This window comes from Cryptosporidium parvum, chromosome 7 (genome assembly GCF_000165345.1).
Source record: "Cryptosporidium parvum Iowa II chromosome 7, whole genome shotgun sequence".
Classification (NCBI taxonomy): Eukaryota; Apicomplexa; class Conoidasida; order Eucoccidiorida; family Cryptosporidiidae; genus Cryptosporidium; species Cryptosporidium parvum.
In genome coordinates, this window is record NC_006986.1 from 263,846 (window position 1) to 278,408 (window position 14,563).

At 26.8% G+C, this 14,563-nt stretch overlaps 9 protein-coding genes across 9 annotated transcripts; 3 read left to right on the plus strand and 6 right to left on the minus strand.

The window, feature by feature from the left end:
- Positions 1 to 153: 153 nt before the first annotated feature.
- Positions 154 to 906, minus strand: cgd7_1030 (hypothetical protein; the record flags this gene model as incomplete). Its single annotated transcript, XM_001388334.1, has 1 exon — positions 154 to 906. One exon carries the CDS (start codon positions 904 to 906, stop codon positions 154 to 156), a length of 753 nt encoding a protein of 250 aa, XP_001388371.1.
- Positions 907 to 1,575: 669 nt separating this feature from the next.
- Positions 1,576 to 2,142, minus strand: cgd7_1040 (Imp3p-like 40S ribosomal protein S9. S4 RNA binding domain; the record flags this gene model as incomplete). The annotated part of the gene is made up of 1 exon (XM_628289.1): positions 1,576 to 2,142. A coding segment is annotated over one exon (567 nt), but the record flags the coding sequence as incomplete, so codon positions are not given.
- A 316-nt stretch (positions 2,143 to 2,458) lies between these two features.
- cgd7_1050 (hypothetical protein) lies at positions 2,459 to 3,778 on the plus strand (the record flags this gene model as incomplete). The annotated part of the gene is made up of 1 exon (XM_001388335.1): positions 2,459 to 3,778. One exon carries the CDS (start codon positions 2,459 to 2,461, stop codon positions 3,776 to 3,778), a length of 1,320 nt encoding a protein of 439 aa, XP_001388372.1.
- An 86-nt stretch (positions 3,779 to 3,864) lies between these two features.
- cgd7_1060 (apicomplexan conserved protein with 2 or more transmembrane domains) lies at positions 3,865 to 4,908 on the minus strand (the record flags this gene model as incomplete). The annotated part of the gene is made up of 1 exon (XM_628290.1): positions 3,865 to 4,908. The coding sequence occupies one exon, from the start codon at positions 4,906 to 4,908 to the stop codon at positions 3,865 to 3,867; it is 1,044 nt and encodes a 347-aa protein (XP_628292.1).
- Positions 4,909 to 6,024: 1,116 nt separating this feature from the next.
- Positions 6,025 to 6,348, plus strand: cgd7_1070 (snRNP core protein; the record flags this gene model as incomplete). The annotated part of the gene is made up of 1 exon (XM_628291.1): positions 6,025 to 6,348. A coding segment is annotated over one exon (324 nt), but the record flags the coding sequence as incomplete, so codon positions are not given.
- Positions 6,349 to 6,730: 382 nt separating this feature from the next.
- On the minus strand, positions 6,731 to 7,780 carry cgd7_1080 (eIF3-p47 with JAB/PAD domain; the record flags this gene model as incomplete). The annotated part of the gene is made up of 1 exon (XM_628292.1): positions 6,731 to 7,780. One exon carries the CDS (start codon positions 7,778 to 7,780, stop codon positions 6,731 to 6,733), a length of 1,050 nt encoding a protein of 349 aa, XP_628294.1.
- Positions 7,781 to 9,457: 1,677 nt separating this feature from the next.
- cgd7_1090 (hypothetical protein) lies at positions 9,458 to 10,648 on the plus strand (the record flags this gene model as incomplete). The annotated part of the gene is made up of 1 exon (XM_628293.1): positions 9,458 to 10,648. The coding sequence occupies one exon, from the start codon at positions 9,458 to 9,460 to the stop codon at positions 10,646 to 10,648; it is 1,191 nt and encodes a 396-aa protein (XP_628295.1).
- Positions 10,649 to 10,652: 4 nt separating this feature from the next.
- cgd7_1100 (hypothetical protein) lies at positions 10,653 to 12,665 on the minus strand (the record flags this gene model as incomplete). Its single annotated transcript, XM_628294.1, has 1 exon — positions 10,653 to 12,665. The coding sequence occupies one exon, from the start codon at positions 12,663 to 12,665 to the stop codon at positions 10,653 to 10,655; it is 2,013 nt and encodes a 670-aa protein (XP_628296.1).
- Positions 12,666 to 12,954: 289 nt separating this feature from the next.
- Positions 12,955 to 14,184, minus strand: cgd7_1110 (shares a domain with the CWFL/SRm300 family RNA binding proteins; the record flags this gene model as incomplete). The annotated part of the gene is made up of 1 exon (XM_628295.1): positions 12,955 to 14,184. The coding sequence occupies one exon, from the start codon at positions 14,182 to 14,184 to the stop codon at positions 12,955 to 12,957; it is 1,230 nt and encodes a 409-aa protein (XP_628297.1).
- Between the last annotated feature and the right edge of the window lie 379 nt (positions 14,185 to 14,563).

Below are 14,563 nucleotides of genomic sequence, written 5' to 3' on the forward strand. Positions count from 1 at the left end.
AAAGAATAATTAACAATTAGAGTTGCAAATAATATTGTATTTAGGATTAGAATAATTTTTGAGATTGAGGAAAAAAAGAATGAATTTGAGAAAATATCTGGTATATGAATTTGCTTCAACTTCATATAATAAAAAAAAAACTGAAGAAAGATATTATTTACCATTGATAGTTACATGTTTTCCTTTTTTAATATCTTTTTTCTTCTTATTCTTTTTCTTCTTATTATGTGGAATAACAGCTTCTCCCAGATCTTCATTTTGTTCATTATTAAGAGCTATAGTAGTAGGAGAATTAGTAATACTGTTTCTATTATAAACAAGTGCTTCCCATCTATCTCTGACCATTAAATAAAGCATCATAGTGGATTTTGCATCTTCCCAAGGACAATGAGATCCTTGTTGAATATTTAAATTAAGAACATGTTTTGATAGAGATCTAAGAGAAGGTTTTTGTCTTAGAAATCCTTCTTTTTGATGATGAGTAATTTCTCCTTTTTCTAAAAGAGATTTAATTAATAGTTTTCTTAAAGGAAAATAAGTACAAGTATCTCTAATTTCAGACTCTGGAGGAGTCCATTTAAGTACTTGAAAATCATTAGATATATCATGTCCAACAAAAACTAAGCCTGATGTGCTTTCTTTTCTATAATGTTCAACAATTTGAAGAAATTTTTTTTGAATTGATTCAAAAGATTCTCCATATTTAAGTTTATCCCAAGTAAGTCCACTCCATTTAGTTCTAAAATTAGTGACCCTCATACTTGGTTTAACAAAAGCATCCATAAGAAGTTTAAGCTTATCATCAACTACAGCAATTCTTCCAAGTACAGAGATATGACCATTTTCACCGCATCCTACCATTTCACAATCAATAGATATTGCTCTAGGTAAGGTTTTTTTACTCATATTTTTGCTTTATTCAGATTGAATCTAAACAAATAAAAGTAATTGTATACTGAGATTTGTGAAACTACTTGGGAATTGGTTTTCTTATCTTCCAAAGATTCATTACTAAATCTAATTTACTGGAATACTAACTGACCAGTTTATTCAGATATATTTGGCGCCCAAACTAAAGTAGCATGGCAATATTATAATAAAAATTATACCGTTAAGTAAGAATTTGAGAAAATTAAAATTTCAAAGAAAGAGAATTATTCTTTTGGGATCTTTATTCCTTTTGTTTCCTTACATTTATTTTATGGTGTCTATCCTGTTATTTGACATATTCTTCTTTCTTTCCTTTTCATACTTTACTATTTCTACATTCTTTTCCTTCTTCCTTACTTTCCTTTATTTTTCTTTTCCTTATTCTTCTTTCCCATTGTTCTCTTGTTTATTTAATCTAATGATAATAACTTTCCTGAAGAAAACGAGTGATAAAGAAAGAGAAATTAAAGTATTAACATGAACAATAATAATAATAATAATAATAATAATAATAATAATATTAGGTCAAAAATTAGTAGTATCTATAAACAAACGTACAACTAAATGTAGATAAATTCATAAATATAAAGAAATATATTCAACATTAAAATTATATAATTAAAAATAAACTAAATATTATAGCAACTAATTACCAAGAAAATCAAAATCATCATATTCATTATTGAACTTTTGCATGATTGACTTAATCTTAGAACCTTGAGTCCAAGTAATATGATCTTCCATTTCTCTAGATATATGATAAGCAGGGTTTGTGATAGTATTTGGACCAATTCTAATATGACCCTGTTCAATAAATTTTACAGAATCTTTCAAATTTGGACAAAATTTGAGTTGTACTAAAACTACTGCCAATCTTCTTCTACAGAAAGCTGAAGCTGAAAGTTCATTAATTGCTTCTAAACTTTTATAAGTAGGAATTACTCCCATATGATAAAGTTTTTTAAGAAGCATCTCGCTTGTAGTTTTCCTAAACTCATCTTCTGGAGGAAGTTTTCTAATCCCAGAAACTAATTTGGTTATTAATCCACATAATTTATTGTATTTTGTATAATCTTCTCGATCTTGTATATAATACCTTCGCAAAATTTTTGTTTCTCTTTCATTATCTTCCTTCTTCCAAGAATATAAATTCACCTTCTTGAGCAACTTCTGCTCATGAAATTTCAATTTTCTCATCAGAACTTCCCCAACCTAATCACCTTTTTTATAAATTCAGTTTCACTCTATATTACTTTAAATCTAGTTTAAAAAAATTCCAATTTTCTTCTTTGACATTATAATCTCTACATGACTGTGCCGCCAAAAGTACCGGTACTTTTGGCGGCATTGTTTTTAATTTAATAAATCATAAAAAGATCCATGGCAAAAAAAAGGAAAAAATTAAAAAATTGAATTGATTGAAGTTGATAGAATTGTGAGAAAATGGCTGTTTGAATTTGAAACTCTTTATTTGTTTTTTTCTTTCACTGAGTATTAGAATTTTATGATAAATATTTACTGAATAATAATGGAAGAAAACATACTTGGTTATTATAGAAAAGCTTATATAAGGACGGAATTCCCTATGAATGTGTATTCAACAAATGATTTTTCAAAAAAAGCAACAGAAATTCTTTCTTCTCTTTTAGAATTAACATATTCTTCAACTTTGAATTTTCAATTACAAAATGAAATTAATGAAGGAATTAATTCAATACAAGTAGGAACATATTATGAAGAAATTGAAAAGATGTTGCATAATGAGCTTGATTTAGAAAAGGACATGCATATGAAATATGTAGATTCTCTTACTTTACAGAGATTAAAGAATTTAAGTCCATCTAGAGTTACAAGAAATCGTTTATCAAGAATTCCTGGTAAAATTGTAAGAATACCAACAGGATTAGTCAGTTTAAAGGAAATTGAACAAAATAGAAGAAGGGAAATCTTTTGGAATTCTTATTTTCTAACAAGACTATGTAGAAATACTAGATTAAGAAGACAATTTGTTAGTGTGAATAGTATTGTTTTACCTCATTTTCTTTCTAGAAAAAGATATTCTCTTTCTAATACTAATAGTAATCATCATCATTCAAATATAGAAAGAGAAAGAAAAGGAGAAAGTAAAAATCAAAAAGAAAGAGAAGAAGAAAGTAAAAGTGAAAAAGAAAGAGAAAGAAAAGAAAAAAAAGAAAGTAAAAGCGAAATTGTTAAAGATGGAACTATTATTGTTACTGTTTCATTTTACCATCAAATAAGAGGTATGAAAATTTCAGAGTTTGATATTTTAGAAACACAAACATTGTCAGAATTAAGTAATTCATTTATATGTCATGATTCAAAACAAGAGGAAGAATTGCTTGGATTTCATCCTACTGGTGATTGTTTTGAAATTAATGGTGATTTATATTTAAATGGAACTGATGATATTAAGTCAAATTTTATTAATACTTTAAGTGGTTTTACTATGAAATCTAATCCTCAAATTTTTGATATGAAGAATACACAAATTTCTCATTTAAATATTCCAATCAATTCTCATTCAACATATATTCATTCTGGTGATTGTGAGCATAGAGTTACATTTACTAATATTAGATTATTTAATTCAAAATATGATTCACCATATAAAGATTCTTATCCTATACAAATTTATTCTCATAGTAGAACTTTAACTTTTTGTGAAATATGTGGAATTAACCAAGTTACTAAAGTTATTTTCAATTCATTAAATCTTCCAAGAAATCCAAGTCAACTTTGTGATTCTTGTACTTTTATTTTTCTTTATGATAAAAATACAAAGCAAAGCATAGAAAAGTGTATTATTCGAAGTATTAATAATAAATGAAATGAATTTTTATTTTATTTCATATATAATATAATATATATATTATAATACTAATAATGCTAAAATATAATATAATTTAATAACTCCTAAATTGATTTTCCTTTATTAGTTTTTTCCCAATATTCAATAAATCCTTGAGCTTCTTCTGCTCCACTTGTTACTATTGGAAGATTACAAGATTTTCCTTGTATATTTTGAATATTTGTAAGTAAATCATCAATACGTCTTTTTTTCTGTAAATCTTTTAAACTTATATTTGAATTTTTATCATCATTCTTTCTTGAAATTCTATTCTTCATTACTTGGCTTGAAATAATTCTTAAATCAATCTTGAAATGAGTAATCTTAGAAAGCATATTAATTAAATGATTAATAAAATCTCCTGTAGTAAATTGTGGACCATATAAAGATCTTTCTAATTTATATTGAATTACTATAGATTCAGAATTCTCACTAAATAAATCTCTCATTTCTGATGTATCTGGTATTTTTTCCATCTTAGTCCATTCTAAAATACATGTACCATTAGTATTTACTTCTTCCATAAAAACTATTAGAGGACGTAAACTATTGTTATATATTGATTTTAATTTATTTGATGAAGTAATAAAAGAAATACCTCCTCTTATATTCTTTTTTAATCCTATAGAAAATAATAAAGCATAAAAAGAATTGGATGCTAAATATATACCAGAATTATCCATAAATAGATATTCTGGATCCCCTAATATTGATGAACAAACAAATATATCGCAAAATCCTTGTCTATTTACATATATAACTTTTCTTGTAGTTTTTGATTTCTTTTCATCATTTGATGATGATAATTTTGTATTTTTATCTAAATTCTCAGATATCCAAATACAACCAAAACATAAAAGTATTACTCTTGAGAGACCATTCAAAAATATTGAAAAGAAGATTATTCTTAAATGTTCCAAATACATTAATTCTATTACCATTGAAAATATTGTAAACATAATTAAACAAATAGAAAGAATGATAGATCTTGTGATCAAAATAGGAAATCCTATTATTTTTCTTAAAATTGATGTTTTAGTTTGACCCCAAATAGGTATATATGGATTAATACCAGTAGATTCATCAGCAAATTGTCTAAATTTTTCCATTTTCTTTTAATTATTTAAGAATTAAATTTAACTAGATTTAATTAATTTCTATATTCACTCACTATTTGAAATATAAGTAATTATTAATTTACTAAGTTAAACGTGAGTTATTATTATTACTATTATTATACTTGGTTATTAGAATCTAATTTTCGAAAGATCTCGTAAAATAATATAAGATTCTAATCTTTTTGTTTCAATAGTTATTTCTTCTTTCTAGTCTTTTCTTCCCATTTCCTCTTTCTCCCCCCTATTTCCCCTCTTTGGAGACATGTCCATGAATTGCATTAATATTGTGTTAATATTAAAGGAGAGCATGATATGTGTAAAAAAGTTTATTTGGGATATAGAAAACAAAATTTAAAAAAAGAACAAGAAAAAGAGAAAATAATGGAAATATAAAGAATTTTAACATTTTTTTTCTTCAAAAAAAAAAATCACATTTTTTTTTTTATTTTTACATACATTATATACCGGCGTACACGTAATTCCTGCATATACCGGTAATAATACCGGTATAGGCAAATATTGAAATTAATAAAAAACGAAATAAAAAAAAATTTATATATTATTAAATATAATATATTAAAAGAATTCAATGCTTTTAGCCAACTATTCATTGTCTTTTATTTGATTTTATTTGAAAAAATGGTAAGTTTATTTGTTGGTTTTGGTCATAATATTATTGGTCATATTACTCTAATGGGAAAGGGATTATATTATATCGATTTTACAAAAACAAACTATTGTTATTAATATTAATATTATTATTATTATTATTATTATTTATTCCCACTAACTTTTTATTAAATAACAAATTATTATGAAAGGATCTAATATCAATTTCATATTTGGTTGAAGATGGTATCAAGTAGAATCAAATACATATATAATCGAATACATATATAATTGAATCCCATATATAATCAAATCAAAAATACTTGGGATTAGAACAAGTGGGACCCCAAGCTTTCATTACTCTTCTTTTTCCTCATCTTCTTCCTCCTCTTCTCTTTCATCCCCCCCCCTCTTCCTCCTCCTCTTCTTTTTCCTCTTCTCCATTAAGAGTTTTGACACTACCAACCAAATTTTTACATTTAACTTTTAATTAATTGAAATTTTTCTATAAAGCTATTTTTTAATTTTCTACAAACTCTAATAGAGAAACAGGTAGTGGTAACAGTGGAGCTCAAGAATGATTTACAAATAACAGGAACTTTACATAGTATTGATCAATATTTGAATATAAAGCTAAATAATACAACAGTAAATCAAAACGAGAGTTTTATTCATTTGGGATCTCTCAAGAATTGCTTTATTAGAGGAAGTGTTGTAAGATATATCTTCTTTCCTCCTTCTGAAGTGGATATTGAACTTCTTCAGAAAGCTTGTAGAAAGGAGTTAAGAAGTATGAATGATTGCAAAGAAAAGCAAAAGTGAGATTTCTTTCTTTTTTTTTTTTTTAATGAGATAAATATGAGTCCTGATGAGAGTTGGATATGATAGACTAGTCTTATAACTTATAATTTTATGTTTGGATTATTTTTTTCGCCATTTTCATCCGTGATTCCTTCTCTTCTTCTTCCTCTTCCTCTTCTTCTTCCTCTTACAACAGAAAATGAAGGAGAAACAATCCAAGTTATACATATGAAAAGAAAAACAAATATTTTCTTTTATTAATTAAAGAAATAAATTTAAAAGTAATCAACAAGAAAAAGAATTATAAAACAATTTAAAAAAAAAAAGTTAACACAATTAGCACGAGATATAATAAGTAATAATTCAAAGAAAAAGAATCCAATATCTAAAATAAATTAAGAAATCAAGTAATTATTAATGATTGAAGTTTCTCTGAAAGTGAAAGTTGAACTCTTGTTAGTTCTGTCAAACATCCAATAATTAATGCATCTTGAGTAGAATTGCTTTTAATGATATTATAAATATTATATTCAAAATCATAAATAGAATGAATAGCATAATCAATTTGTCTTCCTATCATTGGATCCATAGAAACTTCACCAGAAAGTACTTTCTTTACATAATTCTGACATCTCTGAACTAGAAGAATAAGTTTTGTTAATAATTGAGAAACATCACCAGATTGTAAACTATAATTTGAATTATTTAAAGGTAAAACTGTACATATTTCATCCTCTGGACCAAGAATTGTTCTAGGAAGACTCTTTGGAGGAATTCCTACAGCATTTAAATGATGTTTCTCAAGTAATGGTCTTAAAATTCTTGAAATATGAAGTCTTTCACATGGACTTGCAACAATATCTAATGGAATTGGTCTAAAAATTGAAACTATAGAATTTGTCCATGTTGATTGAATTTGAATATATCCATTAATAGATAACTTTCCATTTGAAAATGAAGGATCCACAACAATATGAATAGGCTCAGATAATAATGGAGTTTGTTGAAATTTTGAACTACCAATATCTGTCTTAAACCAATTATTCACTGCACAACTTACTGAATTAATACCAGAACATGTACTATACCATCCAATAACCTGCAATCTAGAATTTGTCTTTTGTTTTAATTCAAACATTGTCTCATGAGTATCTATCATTATTGAAAGCATACCATCATCTGTAAATGAATGTCTATCTACAAAAGAATCTGTTACTATAACATTCCCACCTTCATTTATGTATCCTAATAAAGTTCCTATCACATATTGATGTCCTGATTGTCTTCTTAAATGAGAATCCAATATAGATAATATAACCAATGGATTCACTCTACAACTTATTATTGATGGTTTTGATAATGAATCAAAAGTCAAATTTGTATCTGATAAGTGTGAAATTAAAAATCCATCACTTTCACTAATAATGTTATTTTGAGCACAATATATTGACATTATTATAACCAAATTTTCTTTATTATCACTTTATTAATAATTATAAGAAAAAGAATAATTTCTATTATTTTCAATAAAGTCTGACTTATTTTATTTTCAAACCTTCTGATATGTAATATATATTATAATATCACTTTCTTTTGAGAACTTAAACTTTTTCTATTAAGATATAAACAGAATTAAAAAAAAAAAGAATTAAATGAGATCTTAAACAAGCTCTATCAATATCCCTTTTTTTTTAATTAATTAATTTTTTTTTTTTTAATTGTTATTTCCCTTGTGATTTCTTAATTTATATTTTACCTCCTTCCAAATATTCCAAGTCTTGTATATTTTGACTATAATTTAAAAATTTTTTTCCCCCTTCTTTCTTCTGTTATTCTAATTCTTTTACAAAATAATTAATTATTATTATATTAATATTTACCATAATTCACTCATCAATTTCTACTAATATTAAATATAACCCTCAATTTACCGCAATTATTCATTTTTTTTTTTGTTTCTTTTTAATTAAATTTATTTATTAAAAAAAAAAAACGCGCTCAATAATTCTGTATATTTGGCAATATGTACCGCCTAAGCGAGACGCCGGTACTAATAAATCTACATTAACTTTATTGAATTTAATTCAAATCAAAAATAAAAAAAAAATAAATAAATTAACTACTCATCTTTTTTAAATAATTAAAATTATATTTTTTTTTATATTACAAAAAAAAATTATTTTTATGTAATATAAAATTTAACACGTAATTATCAAAAATATTAATACTGTTAATAATGTCAATACAACTAGAATAATCTTAAGTATAATTTATTCACCAATATAAAATTCTACATGCAGTTTTATTTATAAATTTTAATAAACCCTGACAAACCTTTCTAACTTAATTCTCACTAATTACCCCACATGTGATTTAATGTACATGTAAATCATATACTCATGCACCCCTCCCATGCACTTTTTTCTCCCGCCTAATCACATGCACTTTAATATAAACATTTATCTTTTCTCTTCACACCTATCCCTACCCCCACCACTAATTCCCGCAATAAAACTGAAAACTAGCTACTTTTTATTTTACTAATATCAACTTGTGTTAATAAATCTATAAATAACATTATATTCACTCTCTATTTATCACACACTAACACACTGTATTATGTTTATATATAAATATATATTATGTATATATATATATATATATATATATATATATATATATATATATATATATATATATATATCCTCTATTTACCTCTAAATGTTATTTATGTCTGTACATGTAATTACTTCTACATGAAAATATTTGAATGCGGCGCGCTTTGTCTATCCTGTCATTTATAATATACCAAATAAAAAATTTAATGAGGGAGAGATTTCAAGAAGAACCGCTGATTAAAGGTTTTTTGAATAATAATAATTATTATTATTATTACAATTATCACTACTTACAAATACTTTACTAGAAATAGTAATCATAGCCATTTTTAGAAACTAAGATTTGAGATTTTAAGATAAGATATATATACTGGTTTAGAATTTAGAGTTCCTATAAGTAATATACTAAATCAATAAATAGGTGAATAGTTATCAAAAACAAAGTGTGGGGAGAAGATTTTAACGTTCATACAATTCTTTAGAAGAAAATAAATCTTTTGGAATAATTAAATATGGTATCTAGTAGGTCAGCAAGCCCAAATAGAAGAGGTTCTACTGGCTCTTCTTCTATATCGTCTATAAATACCCGAATTGTCCCCTTTATCTCAAACTATTACTCACTTCTTGGTGATTCACCAAATTCTCTTATAGATTTACATGTTAGTAATCCTGATCCACATTTAAAATGGCAAATTCCAAGCTTTATTATTGGTGGGAATCCAAGACTTCAAGGATCTACAATTATTGATAATGGAATAATTAGCATTAAAAGTTTTGGAAAAGATACATTACATAATTTATTCTCTAGTCTACCTACAATTACATGTAAGATTCCAGTCGAAATTATGGATATTAATGAAACAACTGAAAATATTGTTACTGTATCTATACATGGATATGTAATCTCAGGAATTGAGAGGTTATTATTTTTCCAAGTTTTACAATTATTTCATCAAATTGATCTTAATAACAAAGATAATTTTTTAATCTTTAATAATATCTTTTACGTATTCCCAATACCATTTGATATGAAAAGTATTCGTAGCTTACAGACCTTCTCAAATCAGCATTCTATATCTCATTCATTTTCTTTGGCTCATACCCCAAAAAGTACAGGTTCAGAAGACTATGATAATAATACTAATGAAATAGGACATGAAACTACGGGAAATCATTCCCATAATCTAAGCTATCAACAACAACATCAACATTCCACCCATCAACAAAATCATCACGTTAAAACTTTTCCTACTTATCAAGATAGTAAAAAGACTACTAAAATTAAACCCCAAATCAAAATTCATGGACTATCTGCAAATTCAGGTTTATCTGATAAAGATATCTTATCTGCTGTTTCATTCCAACTCAAAAACAGTAATGAAGGATTTGCTATTGCAATCAATAGAAACAATGATGAAGCAATCATCCAAGTTGACTCAGTTCAATCACAAGAACTTCTTTCACAAAGAGGAATCTATATACAAGGACTTAAATATAAAGTATCAAATGTTGTCAAGAAATCCAATTCTGGAATTAAAGGTAATAGAAACTCAAATAAAAATAACAACCAAGCTGAAGTTAGTGGTCCCTCCTCATCCTCAGCCCCAAAGAAAATGAATAGTCATAAAAAAGAATCAATTCCAGATAAAGATGGTTGGATAACTGTTACTAGTAAAGGCAAAAGTAAATCAAAAACTTTCTAAACTCTTAAAAATCACTATATCTTGATCTAATTATTTGTGGAGTACTACTATTATCCATTCCCTTACTATTCTGGGAGTTTTTTAATACATTATTACGACTAATTGTACCAGTGTATTTTGGAATTCTTGAAACTTTTGATGAAGAATTCCTTGAAGAAGGAGAATCTGAAACAATATTCAAAGTAGAGGATATACTTGGAATCCTAGAACCCGATAATTCATATACCCCTGAAACTGGTACCTTTCTTAAAACTTTCTTTTCAACCAAATTCTTACCTTTATAAAGCTCTTTAACCTTTGAAGTTACCTTATCCAATTCTATATCAGTTCCTTTTGATGGTACTATACTTTTACTTTTTCTTTTTAAATATGGCTTTGGCTTAATTTGATTAATAATTCTATAAGTTACTCCCTGATTCTCTGTATTATATTCATCACTTCCATACCCATTTTGATCAATTATCGAATCCCCAAACTCCTGAATTGGAGTATAATACTCTCCACAATCATTTCCTTCTTTACAAGATCCATGTATTAAACTGTTTGGAGTAAAGTAAATATTGGGATTACTTCCCCCTTCTCTTAATGTATTTGGAGTTATTTTATCTAAAAATGGACTTTGTTCTCTAACTAATTCGCCCGTCTTTCTTCTTATTCCTGGAGTTAAATCAAATCCAATAGCTCTTGCAATAATATTATTTTTGTTATTAATCATATCTTTTGAATCTGACTTATTTTGAATCATATCCAATATTTTGTCAGTTTTTACACCCAAATAAGTAGAAATTTCTTCCAAAGAATTGGATTTCACCAAACTATAAGGAATATAAATACTATCAAATATTTCATCACTACTAGACTCTAAAGTCTTATTTCCATTATCCTGATCACAATCCTTTTCTAACAACCTTTTTCCACCAACTCCACTTTTTTGTGAGAAATTTTGATCAACAAGATCATCATTCCTATCCATAATTTTATTAGACTTATAAAATAATCCATTTTTATGAATCTTTTCGTTATATTTTGTCTCAAATCTCTTAGGGAGTGAACCTTTCCTTTCTATTAGCTTCCTTGAAATATCTTTTTTACTTGTCTCTCTAGCATTAAGAATATCTGAAACCCAATTCTTTCCATTATTTCCCTTTAAAGAATTATTAACCTCTAAAATATACTTAGTCTTGAAATCATAAACCTGCTCATACATTGCATCTAACCAACTAGTACTATTATTATTAGTACTAGAACCTTGAAATACTTTTGATTCCTCATCTAATATTAGGTCATACAAGTCTATAATAGATAAGAGAATTTTGTGTATGTTGTAACCCAAATAGATCTTACCAAAACTATAAATAAATCCATCACTATTACTTGTCTTCAATAATGTTATTCCTTGTAAACTTCCTCTTAATATTGACCTTGTTTTATATCCCTTCCAAACTGAATGTAATTTGTTACATATTTGACTCCTTTCTTGTCTAAGATAAGAAATACATAGGGAAAATGGAATATTTGGAATTATGGATTGATCTTTGTTGTTTTTTTGAATAATATCTTCATCAAATTTCTCTTGTAATACCAAAGTATCATTATCATGTTGATCCTTTTTAATTGGCATTAAATCAATCATATACTCTTTTATCTGAAAGTCATCTTCCACAGAATTCTTTTCCATTCCTATTAGCTTATCATTAGAATTAATCAAAGAAGTATATCTTGACTTTGGAATTGATTGAACAGAATTGGATAGCATAATCAACTTTCTCTCTTTTGAATGATGAATCAAAATATTATCAGGCTTTTGAGCTAAATGAGTACCAAAAGAAGACTTCTCAGCCTTATGATAATCGTTAGATCCAAAAGAATCAATACTCCATCTACCTTTATTATCTATTCCTTCATTATTATTTCTAGTCGTCACTACTGACCTCAAAGTGTCAATACTCGAAAGAGAATCTTTACCTCTTTTAATTGGAGTATCAAAACTAAAAGCTGAATATCTTTTGTTGTCCATATTTACTTCAAACACTCTTCTATCTTCACCCTTTTACAATATCAAGATTATAAACCAATCAATTAGTAATTGTAAAAATAAAATAATAGAAAAAAAAATCAATAGTTTCAAAGAAGTAAATACTCGAGGAACAAATTTCCATATATAAACTTATGATTTTAAATGGGTAAACTTTTATAGACACTATTTATTCATCTCCTGCTACATAAACAAATTTCTCTTTTATTTGTATATTTTTTTTCTATTTTCGCCCTTCCACAATTTTTACTTATTGCATGCAAACCACATGCTAGCCCGCCAGCGCCAAATGTTGTGGTGATAAACTTCTACTAAAAGACCTATATCTGGATACTGTAGAAGGTGAGCGAGATCTTCTTGGCTTTCTATATCTATGTTTTTTCTTTCTTTCAAGACTGTCTAGTTCGGCAAGATTTCTTACTGAGCTAGAATAAGCTTCTCTTTTTACCTTTTTTTTTGAACTTTTTTGTTTATAATTGTTAAAATATGAATTTCGGGACTTAGAGTAAGAATTTGATCTGGACCTGGAATATGAATTAGATTTGGATTGGGAGCTAGATGGGGAATTGGAATAGGAACGAGAATTAGAGTAGGAGTGCGGACTGGAATTAGAATGTGAACGGGAACAGGAATAGGAATAGGAATGAGAGCGTGGCTTTGGAGAGGATTCAAAATAAGATTTTGAATTCATTTGAGATTGGAGACCTAATTTGCGTCTTATTTGAGCCTTATTAACTCCCTCAAATTCATCAATGTTATCTTGGTTGTCTTTGTTATAATTCCCAAAATCTTCCCTCAAGTTTTCAAAGTTCCTTTGACCTAAACCATCCTCATTATTAACTTCCTGTGTAAATATATCACCTTTTTTTGAGGAAACTCCTTCTCTTCTCTCATTTCTCTCTCTCTCCTGTTCATTTTCCCAATCTTCATTAGTCATCTTGTTTCTAAATGTGATTTCATTCCTGCTTCTCTTGTTATTATATCTTTGTTTATATCTCCCTCTTGTTGGTTTATCTAGTCCCAAAGCACTTCTGAATACTTTAAGTTCTTCTTCTTTGAGTCTAGATAATTGGTTAGAATCCAACTTATCGACATTGTCACCAAATTGAGAACTAACAAATCCTATTTCTTTGCGGGAATCAAAGCTACCATTACAATCCTTATAATTTCTAATAGAATTAGAATTCTTTTTCAGTAATAAAGCTAATTCTTCACGTTTTCTATCTACAGCTTCTTCCAAGTCAGCCCCTTTAAGACCTTTTGACTCTTGTTCTTCAGTAAACTGTAAAATTTCCAATTCCATCTTTCTCAATTTCTCATGTTCTATAAGTTCTGGATCATGTCTTGTTGTTCGAGGAATTCTTGGTCCTGATTTTGAATTTATACCATCTTTATTGTTTTTTCTTTCCCATTGTTTAGGAATATAAGCTGATAGATTCTTCTGTACATGACCACTAGTTCCTGAACCTCTTGCAGTTCTAAGCCCCACTCCATTATACATCCTCCCAAATAATTGTTCTACCTTATTCTACCTCACCTTTATCTTACTTAATTACTATTAAGTCTTCTTATATAGTATCGTTTCAAACCTTTCTTTCTAATTTAAGTAATAATGCCGCCCCCCTCCTTCCTTCTCTTTTCTGTTATTTGCGCTTAAAGAACCTTTTGATTATTATCAAATACTTCTTTACCTTATGTTTCTTTGCATTATTTTGCTTTAACTCTGTTTACTATTCTTTTTTTTTTTTAAAAAAAAAAAAAAAAAAAAAAAAAAAGCTTGTAATAACATCCAACATTACCTAGTAACAATCTGCATAAAAGTGGTGGCGCTTATTTAAGAAAAATATTTGAAATCTTAAAATCATTAAAAACTATTAAAG